Source organism: Peromyscus eremicus, chromosome 3, assembly GCF_949786415.1.
Source record: "Peromyscus eremicus chromosome 3, PerEre_H2_v1, whole genome shotgun sequence".
NCBI classification, from domain to species: Eukaryota; Metazoa; Chordata; class Mammalia; order Rodentia; family Cricetidae; genus Peromyscus; species Peromyscus eremicus.
This window is the reverse complement of record NC_081418.1, coordinates 143175384-143187530: the sequence shown is the minus strand read 5'-3', so window position 1 is coordinate 143187530 and position 12147 is coordinate 143175384. Positions and strand designations below refer to the sequence as shown.

The 12147-nt window shown below is 44.9% G+C and overlaps 1 protein-coding gene across 1 annotated transcript in view; it reads right to left on the bottom strand.

Moving 5' to 3' along the window:
- Positions 1-11918, bottom strand: part of Fam234b (family with sequence similarity 234 member B) — a 49724-nt gene extending 37806 nt beyond the window's left edge. Inside the window, exon 1 of the mRNA XM_059258710.1 lies at positions 11684-11918. Within this exon, the coding sequence (XP_059114693.1) occupies positions 11684-11720 (37 nt within the window). The 5' untranslated portion in view covers positions 11721-11918. The remainder of the gene's footprint in view (positions 1-11683) is intronic.
- Between the last annotated feature and the right edge of the window lie 229 nt (positions 11919-12147).

Below are 12147 nucleotides of genomic sequence, written 5' to 3'. Positions count from 1 at the left end.
CGAAAAACTAACTACAGACACCATCAAATCCTGAAGAGGCTGATTGCTTTGACAGACAGAAGAGGCCAGTTGTGTTGCGGGATAAAATTTTTGTACACTGTGAAGATGTGTATCTGCCAAGTCATCTTCTGATTGGTTTAATAAAGACCTGAACAGCCAATAGCTAGGCAGGAGAGGATAGACAGAACTTCCGGACACAGATAGGAACTCTGGGAAGAAGGGAGGTGGAATTCACCAGTGAGACATGGAGAAATCAGATGTACAGTATGAGCCATGAGGCAGAATGTAGATTAATATAAACAGGTTAATTTAAGTTATAAGAGCTAGTTGGGAACAAGCCTAAGTTAAGGCCAAACTTTTGTACATAATAAGAAGTCTCTGTGTCATTATTTGGGAGCTGGCTGTCCAAAGGAAGTTCAGCTACACTTGGTGCCCAATGTAGCAGCTGTGGAGCTACTCACAACAAGACTAGTATAAATGCCTGCTGCAGTGTGGGCCCAACAACTGGGGCAAGTAAACGTGGCTCCTGGCTCTGGGAACCCACAAAGATTCCAACTTGTGGTTTTACTCAAGGTCAGGGAGTCAGGCTTTATGCTGCTCTCCAAGGCTGCATAATAGGGTGCAAAGGCATGGTTACCAAGTGTCTTATTCTTCAAGGCCTAATCACAAGATGCTTTGCAATGGGGCGTGGTTACCAGGTGGATTGAAGGATCTACACTTGGTTGTACGTTTGTGCTTTGATCTTGAAAGGGAGAAGCCCTTTGCCTCTCCCCTTGCTAGTGTATAAAAAGCCCATCAAAAATAAACTCAAAACTGCTGAGTATTGACCCAGAGCCCTCCCAAAACTATCCTGTGACTCTGTCTTTTTCTTCATCTATATTTCTAACTAGCATTTCTCAATTCCTCACTCCTCTCTTCAAGAAACCCTCCGATAAGTTGGGGCTGAGCCCCATCACTGGGCCCTGACACCTAGCCTGTGCCTGCGGGTGTGAGGCTAGGCTCTCACGGAAAGGTAAGCAGCCACAGCTGCTACAGCCCAGAACCAGTTGGATGGCCTGCTGAACCAACCTGAGGGGGGCAGAGCCAGGTGTCAGTGTCATGTGCTAGCCACAAGGCAGACAACCTAGCCCTTTAAGGCTTGGCTCACGAAGCCAAGAAGCCACTGCAAAAAGCCAAGTCAGGTGGCAGTGGCACACACCTTTAATCCCAGCACTCCTGAGGCACAGCCAGGAAGATCTCTGTGAGTTCAAGGCCAGCCTGGTCTACAGAGTGAGATCCAGGACAGGAACCAAAACTACACAGAGAAACCCTGTCTCGAAAAACCAAAAAAAAAAAAAAAAAAAAAAAAAAAAAAGCCACGTCCAGACCAAAAAAACCTCTGAACAGGTATAATATGCTTGAAAATGTGTTTAGTTGCTGAAGAAAGAAAAAAATGGATAAAGACTATCATAGAAAAAAATAGTTTAAAAATAATACTCTTTAAAGAGAGTAAAGTAATATAAAAAGAATAAGCCACATAAGGATGGGAATATTATAACACAGGGCATCTAGATCCTATATAGAGCTTTACTAACTTTAATTTTTAAATGCTAATAAGTAAAAAACAATAACTGCTGAGAGACAGATTATAGAAAAAACTGCTAAATTAAACCAGCTTATATATTTTAACTGTCTTAACTTCAGATTGGAAGTCAGAAAATGTGTTGCGTTTGGGGAGAAGTTATGCCTTTGTTTCCACAGAAAACAAAAAGTTATGAATTCCTTCAAAATTAATAAAGATCAGATTTGACTGAGGGAGACATCCTGAAAATCCTGGTTGCAGACTTGAGGGAAGAAACCAAGAAAAACTACAAGACAAGACAGGTGATGTATATGCTGATCCCTCAACATGGGAACAGCTCTGAGACTGGATGAGAATGATAAATCTTGTTGGCTACAGAGTCCCCATGACCTTTTACATGCCATCCTTTCATATGGCATAGATGGAGATTTATATTACAGTTTGGTTATACTTTCCAACAGACTTATAAAAGTTGACAGATGCCTTTTACCTGCTCAAACATGGAGCAAAAGATCATTTTTAGTTGATTTGTGCACAGTGTACATTCCACACTTGTGTTAATGCAGATATGTATGTTACCTTTAAAAGTGTGCATGTGTTTTCAGAAAGAAAAAAAAAGGACCAGACACCAATAAGACAAGTAGCCCAGGTGATCCAGCCTCATATAATGCCTCTGTTGCAGTTTCCTCAAAATCTGCATCCAGAACAACTTCAAAGTGGCCAGCTAAAATGGTCCAGCCTCATAGACTGCACCAGCCAGGACTTCAGATAAGCCCTGCACTTTCCCATCACACAGAAACTGAACAACAAATGATACAGCCAGCTCTCCCAGGACTTAACCATTATCCCAACTTTCTCAGGGTTCCCTAAAGATGCCGTCACCCCCAGACAACAGGAGATAATTTTAAGAACACAACCCCACATTCCCAAGAGGTAGAGTTAATGGTTTTTGGTCATTCGGTGGGTTATGGATATTTGCCATTTTTTAGGGGGGTTAGTTGCAAGTTGTTATTGGTCATAGTCAGGGAGGAAATTAAGAAAAGGAGGTTAGATTCAGGATCTCTTTCTAAAAAGAAAAAAGAGGGTATATAGGAATGATAGGATAAAAGGGTAGATTATTGAATCTACTTTTAGACTAAAAAGCAACTATTAGTCTCAAATATTTTGCATTGGTATGGATTTTTGTATATTAATACAAATTTAAGGTTATTTTTGTTATAACATACTGTAAGGTATTGTACCTATGCAACTCATTTAAAATTGTAATGTAAAGTTCTAGTCCTTGAAAGCTATTATTAAATTATTTAGGATAATTAAGATAACAATCAAACTTGTAGTAAGAGTTTAGATGTAGACAGAAAAAAGCTTTATTTAGCCTCATGTATTTTAGATAGATAGGTGGTCTTCAAACACTTCAGAGATCTACAGAATAAAACATTTAAGATGTTTTAATAACATAAGGCTTTTCACGACAGTGAGACATGTCTACTCCTGGCAGCACCAATCTACTTCAGAGAGTATGATGGGCACCGACGAACCCCCATACATTTGCTTTCATTGTGGGAAAGTTAGCCACAGGGCAAGAAACTTCCCTTGCCTCAACTGCTGACAGAATGTTGTCCAAATTGGACAAGCAGGACACAAAGAAAGCTCACTGCCAAACTTTGCAAAGACAAAGTAGGCTAGTACTTTAAAATTCCTGCTTCACAGAAAAGTCTGTCAGATATTCTAGGCCCATAGGTTGAAGATGAATGCCCTAGCATTGCAAAGGAACCTTGGGTGATTGTCCAGGCAGCTGTCTCTGTCATTTCTATAGTTTTGGAAGATGCTTGCCCTGCACTTCCAAAATTTTTACTCAGGCAATATTTTATCCTTCTCAGATCTCTGATGGGGGTTGAAGACTAGATAGTTATATAGTTTTCTTTGTTACTAAATTTAGAAAAAAAATTACCAAGAGATGTAAAATTTATAAAAGCTTAAGTTGCTTATTTAAGAAAATGTTTTAAGGTCTAAAAGGATATTTTAGGCTGGTAATACAAGAAATCCATGAAGTCTGTTTAAGAGCAAAGGATTTATTAAGGGGGAAAACTCACTGTGCAGAACAGAATTGATACAGGTTCTGGAATGCTGTTCCAGCTGCCTGGATCAGTCTCACATCCAAGTCTTACCATGGAGCGAAGAGAGGCAAGATGCCTATGTGCCTTAGGTCTTAAGGGTCCCGAGGGGCCATGCCCCAGTGGCATGTACTTCAAGGTCATAAGCAGGTGGAGCAGTTACCTGTTGCATCTCTAAGGATGGTGCTTCAAGGTCATAGCCAGAACAGCTACCCACTACAAAAGCTTAGGTATAAAACTTTGGATTCATCAAGATAGGATAGATAATAGAGTATTTTCTTCAAATACAAATGGACTAGACATTGTGAATGTAATTCTTTTTTTTTTTTTTTTTTTGGTTTTTCGAGACAGGGTTTCTCTGTGTAGCTTTGTGCCTTTTCCTGGAACTCACTTGGTAGCCCAGGCTGGCCTCGAACTCACAGAGATCCGCCTGGCTCTGCCTCCCGAGTGCTGGGATTAAAGGCGTGTGCCACCACCGCCCAGCGAATGTAATTCTTACTTGATAACTGTTCTTATTATACATAGTTTTACTATGTTAGAGTTAAAACCTTTCCTTTTCATTTAGACAAAAAAGGGGGAAATACTGCAGGATATTGGATTGCACCGTGGCACTGTGAGACTGTGTTAATAAAGTTAACCTTGAATCAGGGGCAGGGCCAGCAACTAGCTGACTGGACTAGTTGACAAGAATTAGCCATAGAGAACATGGAGAATCTGGGATATGGATAGAGAGGCACAGGAAGGAGTGGGGAGGCACTTGGAGATTCTCGGGCTTTTCTTCACCCCTTTTGGTCTAGGAAGTCTAGAGAGAAGGTCAGCTGGTCTCTCTGCCACTGCTTCTTTGATTTATAAGGTTTTCACCCCAATATCTGACTCCCCAGTCTTTATTGGTAATAGAACAACTTAGATAAACACAACACAGTTGGGAGAAAGAAACCAGACAATAACTCAGAGAAATCAATACAAAATATCGCTGAACTGTGACAGATTACAATAATCGTGGTTGGAGAACTTAAGGCTGCCCTGGGACTGAACTGGTGGTGACCAAAGCATAAACTGGGAATCTAGGAGAGTGCCTGCCCACATTTGAGTCCAGCACCACATAAAGCCGGGCACATGCACACACCTGCAACCCTAGCACTTGGGGCAAGTGGAAGCAGGAAGATTAGAAGCCTTCTCTATAAAGTGGGTTGCAGGCCAGCCTGGGCTACATAAGATCCTCTCTCAAAAGCAAAACAAAACAAAATATCTGGATGTGGGATGCAGGGTCAAGGGATTGCCACAAGTTCCAGATCAGCCTGGTCTACATAGTGAGCTGCAGGCCAGCCCAAGCTCTAAGATGCCAGGTGTGGTGGTGCACAGTTTTAATCCCAGTATTCAAGAGGGAAGAGGATGGATCTTTCTGAGTTCCAGGCCAGCCAGGTCTCCATAGTAAGACTGTCTCAAAACAAACAGAAACAAAACAAAAACAGAATAAACCAAAACGAGCTCAGATCCACTTCCACAACTCAAGTAGCAAAGATAAGAGATAAAGTCAGCACAGAAGAAGCAAAGCTGTGTCAGCACTCCGAGCCCCATGCATTCTGCGAGCCTGGACAGAGGCAGCCAGAAGTGAACTGCTGGGAAAGGAATTTGTCTCAGTTTGGATTTTTATTGCTATGAAGAGACACCATGACCACAACCACTCTTATAAATAAAAACATTTAACTGGGGTGGCTCGATTACAGTTTCAGAGGTTCAGTCTATTATCATGGTGGGGAGCATGGTGGTGTGCAGGCAGACATGGTGCTGGAGGAACAGCTGAGAGTCCTACATCTTGCAGGCAACAGGAAGTTGATTGACAGTCACACTGATGGAAGGTGGAGAAAAAGGGACCTCAAAGCTTGCCCCTACAGTGGCACACTTCCTCCAACAAGGCCACACCTCCTAATAGTGTCATTCCCTTTGGGGAGTATTTTCTTTCAAACCATCACAGGATCTGAGCTCCAAGCCCTCTTTAAATTCTAGCTTCTAACTGCCCCAGCTCCCTCCGTGTCTTGGCCAGCTCTGCTACCTGCTCAGCCACTAACCCAAAGGAAAATAGCTACCCAATCAAAACAGGAATAGTCTTGAGAAAGAAACCAACATTAGCATTCACTCCCTAAGACACTACAGAGTTCTACAAGTACTCAAGGAAGGCTACAACAAAACACAGCAAATAAGATCAGGAAAAGAACATTTGGGAGGGTGGGCAACTAGGGATATAGATTAGAGTTAAGCATTTGCCCAGCACGGATAAGGTCCTGGGTTTTATCTTCAGCACTGCTTCAGGGAAGAAGATAGACCAGTCCTACCACAAGATGAAAGAAATATTAAACAGATTATTTCCCAGTGGATTCCAAAAAAAATTAATATCATCTTTTTTGAAATAAAGATTCATAAAAAGACGTAATACTTCTAAGAAGCAACTACAATTCAATGGAAAAGATGAAATATCAACAGTCAGGGATCAGAACAATGAAGAAAATAACAGAGTATATATAGAAAAAACACTCTTACTTGTCTGGCACCCTCAGTCTCCCCACTCAGGAAGCTGAGACAGGGGAATCATGAGTTTAAAGGCTGTGTGGTGGGACCCTGTCTCAAAAAAAGTCAACAGCAGAAAAATTATAGAATCATCAAAAAGAATAGATATTGCTGAAATCAGACACAGATGATGACTACTGAGAACCTAGCTAAATTAAAAGGGTATCACGGCTGGGCGTTCCTTCTGAGCACTTGGAATATCTCACCTCAGTAAGCCTGTGTAATAGCTTTAAGACAGAAATGCCTACCATTTTCTAGAGGAAGAAACTGAGGTTTAAGCATTTAGGAAACTGGAGCAAGTAAGTTCTTCAAAGCCTGCACTGGCTACTCCTACCTCCCAAGGCCACAGACTGTGGTGCCCATGCCTGTAATCCCAGTATTTAGCAGGCTCAGGCAGGAGGGCTGCCTCGAGTTCCAGGCCAGCTTGGGCTGTTTAGTGAGTTTCAAAAAGAGACCCCATCTCAAAACACTCAAACCAGGGCTGGAAAAATGGCTCAATGGTTATGGTTAAGCACACACACTGCTCTTTCACGTGACCTGAGTACAGTTGCCAGGATCCATTTCAGGCAGCTCACAGCTCACAGCTGCCTGTAACTCCAGCTTCAGGGGATCTGACGCCCTCTTCTGGCCTCCATAGGCACAGCACTCACACGCACAAACCCACACAGGTATTCATAAAACTCAAACCAAATAAAAACACTAAGAACCCTAAGAAACTGACTGATACAGGATATGTATAACCGGAGGGAAAAAATTGGACCATCTTGCAGTACTTAAAGGAGACACAAAAGAAAGATGGAGAGAGACCACAATAAAGCCAAACCTAACTGCAGAATAAAGGGTACACAGAGAATAATCATCACTGAACGTTCTACTAAAAGTACAGGACTTCAAGGATAGCAAGGAATGGCATCGCATCCAGGCTTAAGGTGAAGAATCATGTCTAACAGTGACAGACAAAAGTCAAACTGGCAGCTGGTGTGGTGGAGCATGTAATTCAGGAGGGTCAAGAGTTTGAGAACAGTCTGGGAAATGGCCAGACAGATGGCTCAGTGGGTGCCAATGTGACAGTGTGAGTTCAATCCCCAGGACCACACAACATAAACTCCCTTCCTGCAAGCTACCCTCTGACTTCCACATGTGTGCCAAGCGTGCATGCCCCTTGCCTCCCCACACCAACACACACACACACACACACATACACACACACACTAAACGTATTTTTAAAAAAATTGTAATAGGCTAACTTCACCTAGGTGTGGTAGCATATGCCTGTAATCACAGCATGTAGGAGGTGGAGGCAAGAGAATCAGGCATTTAAGGTCCTTCTGTGCTGTGCAGTGAGTTCCAGGCCAGCCTAGGCTACATGGGCAGTGGGGAGGGAGTAACAGGACCGTGTCTCCAAAGTCATCATAGGAAGAACTTACGGTATAAAGTCCAGGGCCTCTAAGTATGAAGACAAGCACACCAGAGCACAGAGCCATCATTGGCTGGTGCCTTTAAAGACCTCAGCAGATTAGGGCCAATTCTAGACCAACCTTTGGAGCATGATAACTATTCAAACTTACATTAACACAGATAGTATGAAAACAAACTTTGGTTTAGTTATTACAGACTGCAAGTTCTGACTATGCAAGCTTTTTTTGTTTTGTTTTGTTTTGTTTTGTTTTCCTGTCTATTCACTAAAAACAGCAGAAAGAAGCCCCTGACTAGCCTTAGGCCACACTCAGACCAGACATGAGTCTGTACTTCATGAGTCTGTACTTCATAGTCCAGGGTCCGAGCACTCACTCTTTCTGAATCTGTTGCTTTTGGTGAGGACCCAGGGGTGTGTGTGTGTGTGTGTGTGTGTGTGTGTGTGTGTGTGTGTGTGTACACAAGCACCTGTACATGTGTGTATTTGTGGTGTGTCTGTATGTGATGTATATGTGTGTGTGACATGTGTTACACATGTGTAAGGTATGTGCGTGCATGTATATATGTATGTATGTATTGTGGTGTGTGTATACATGGTGTATAGGTATGCGTAGTGGGTATGGGTGTGTGTGTGTGTGTATGTGTGTGTGTGTGTGTGTGTGTGTGTGTGTGTGTGTGGTGTATGTACAATGTGTATGCAGATGTATGTGCCCATGCACATGCCAGGATGGCGGGTGTCCTGTTACATTGCTCTCCAATTTATTTTCTTGAAAAAAGATCTCACACTGAACCTGGTTAGTGGCCAGCAAGTCCCAGGAATCCTCCCGCCTCTACCCCCTACAGCATTGGGGTTATTATAGGCACATGTGTAGCCATGCCCAGCTTTTTATGTGGGTACTAGGAATTCAAACTCAGGGCCTCAGGTTTGTACAGCAACCGCTCTTCCCTGCTGAGCCATCTTCCCAAACCTAGGTTTCTAGTCAGTGAAATGTCTGCAAAGAGGGGCTGGGAAATCACTTAGTAGTCAAGAGCACGCACTGCTCTTGCAGAGGACCTGCATTTAATTCCTGGCGCACATATGAGGCAGCTCACAACCTCCTGTTCCTCTAGCTCCAAGGAGATCCTCTGCCTCTAGCCACCATGGGCTCCTTCATACACATGCACATACCCCCACACATACCCCCACATAGACACACACACACACACACACACACACACACACACACACACACACACACGCTTATATAACTTTTCTTTTATGTCTGCAAAGAATACAAGAGAAGACACTGGTTTCATAACACATTGATAGAAAAGCTCTTCACAGTCACTGCTTTCCTCCTAGGAGACTGAGACAGTGACTCAACAGTGTTCCCAAATGTGCAGAGGAAGTGTTCCTATGAAGGGATGCGACTGCGTTATGCCCAGGTGTGCTTAGGGAAATACACTGAGACGTACGCTACCCTGTGACACCCTATACCTCAGCTTACACTGTAAGCCACCCATGTGATGGGACATGTGCCTGCACCAATGCAAATAATTCCCAATATGGCTTAGTTTATCTAGAGGCACAGTCCTTGAAGTCACGTATCATAAAACAAACCACAACAATAACACTGTACTCTAACAGTCCCTTCAGTGTTTGACCTTCTAACTTTAAAACTAAAAAAACATATACCTAAGAGATAAGCCGTCCTACAGGCTTTATGAATGTCACATTGTCCCTCTGTTACTTATTAACCTCATGCCAGGCAGGAGAGCCAAATGCCTTTCCATTGTGACCTCAGTGAAAGGGTTTTAGATGATGAAATGCATCCCCAGCAGAGCTCGGTCCCTGTGTCACTCACTGCTGGATCAGGCCTTCAGAGTGTACTGCCCCCAGAAGCTACTAATGACCAAAACAATGGCTAATGTGTGAGAAGATAATTACATTCCTAAGTACAACTATCTCCTTTACCACTCCAAATAACCCTGTGAGATAAACATGAGATGCAGTGTGTGTGGCATGTAGAGAATGTTCTAGAAGAACACTATTTATTACAGATGAGGAAACTGAAGCTTATAGGGGTAAAACAGCTAACCAAGTGAGTCTGGAGCCTGGCTGTGGATGAGGCTCAGCCGGTAGCTTGCATGCCTAGCATGTATTTACAAGGCCCTGGATCAGATCCTCAACACAGAGGTCAAGTCAAAACAGATCCAGTCAAATCCAGAGCCGTCTCCTGCTCTTAGCCACAGTTCCATTCACTTCTCCCACACAGAAAAGTTCTAAGAGGGTTACCTAAGGAAACACAGCACGGTAACAACCAGGACCGCAGCCTCGAAGCCCCAATTACAAGGTATCCAAAAACAGCTTTGAGAAAGCAACTTCTACCTAATATAAAAACCACAAATTATATTTTGGGTAGTGAAGAAAAAGGGCAAAGGAAAGACCAGGAGAAAAACAAGCAAAAAAGAAAAAAAAATCCACATCACATACAGGGCAGGGCATATAGATCTGTATGCAGGCCTTAGTATTGATCATAGCTCAGCCCTCAGGGCCAAATTGCCTTCCAAACACAGGAATCTTCCACTTTATGCTGTCAGCTGACCAAATAACTACAGCCCAATACACTGAGGAGTATACTGTGTGCACCACATTCTCTGAATGAAGACACAGAAGGCAAGATATTCTCCAATTATTTTTTTTAAATATTATTTTGAATAGTATACAAAATGCCGGTTTCATTACATTTTTACACATGTATAGTATTGTGTTTTGCTCATATTCATCTCATTATTCTCTCTTGTTCCCCCTCCATTTGAATATTAATAACATTTTTTTCCACTGATGGGGATTGAACTTGGTTGGGTGTGTGCTAAGCAAGCACTCTACCCATGAGGTACACCCCCTTTCTGCAGCTTTATTCTCAGAGAATAACAATCATCTATGCTGAAATAAAACAAGGACTCCAAAACAAATAAAAAGCTAAAAGTGCCTGTCATTTAATTATGCCTTTGAGAAGACAGCATGCAAACGGGGGGGGGGGGGGGGGAGTACTTTCTTCAGAGTAAATGAATCCTGCAGGGAAAACATGTCTCTTTTAATTTCAGTATTATGTACACATTCCAAGATAGATCTTATCGGTGTTCTTTCCAGTGTTCCAAGCGGCCCATGAAAGGGGAAAAGATCTAAAGACATGAAGTCTCGGGTCAGCTAAGACACCAGGCTGGTTTCAAGGTAGCAGACTAGAAACTCTTTGAGAATAAGGGCCCTGAGCCCCACCAATAGCCTCAAGCTGGGCATCGGAGATACGCTTTTTAACATGCCAGGGAAAGCAACTGCTTCCGCTCTTAAGAGATCAGCCGATAAATGCTTACAACTTGGTGTTTAAATGTTTAAGTAGAGCAACAAATTTTTCGAAAGCTCTGAATGTTCAAATTTTTGCTAACGGCAGAATAAATGCGCTTTGGTTAAAACAGCGCATTTCAAACAGCACAGCCCCCTGCCGTGTGACCCCGTGCGATTCAATTAGCCATTTTCCTAATCTTTTCGCTCTCCTCCTCCACACAGGAGGAAGGGGAACACCTGCCTCGGCTAGCTCTCTGCTGCAAGGCGGCTGTCAGCGAGTGGAGATGCTGTTCCGCCCAGGCCACTCACTTACAGTCCTGCAGCCCCCGGCTCCCCCTCTGGTCCAACCCCAGATAGCAGCAGCGAGTCCCGGTGCTCAGGGAAGGATGCTCCGGTGGCCGGCCCTCCCTGGGAGACCGCGGCGACACGCGCTGGGACCTGACAGTCACCGTCGCGCCCCTCCGCCCCGACCCGGCCCCGCGCGCCTCCAGCAGTCTCTACCCCGGGAGTCCCCGAGAGTCCCCAAGTGTCCCCGAGCGTCCCCGGTCCCCGACCCACACCCGGGCGCCCCTTCCCGTCCCCCGGGCGCTGCAGCCCTCCCGGCTAACAGCCAGGCCCCGCCGCGCCTGCCTCGCCTCGCCTGCCCCTCTCCCCAGGCCAGGCCTCCACGGCGGCGTGGTCGCCGGGCTGCAGACTCCTTACCCGGGAGCTTGAGCGCCCTGGACAGCACTGTCGCCATGGCGGAGGCCCCCCGTGCGCGTGCGCGCGCCGCGTCCTGCCGGGAAGTGTAGTTCGCTGCGGGCCGCGCGTGGGGCTGCGGGCGGGAAAGGTGTGACCTGCCGGGGGAGCACGGCTGGGAGGAGGCGCCCGCTCCCGCAGGTCACCCGCTCGGTGCTGGGCCAGGCTGAGTCGCTCGTGCTGAGCTCAGCAGGCGGTCCGACCGGTGTGCGGAGAGCCTGGAAGCAGAGAGCCGGGTAGTTAGGGAGGCGCGGGCTGTGAAGTTCAGTTCGCGTGGGTTTGGAATGGACAGACTGGATTTGAAGCCTACCTGTGCTATTTACTGCCAGGGCCATCTTGGCAAGTCACTGAGCTCAGGCTTTGTTTGTCCGCCAGTCAGCCAGTCGGCCTGTCTGTCCGTCTGTTTTTGAGACAAGGGTCTTAATGGA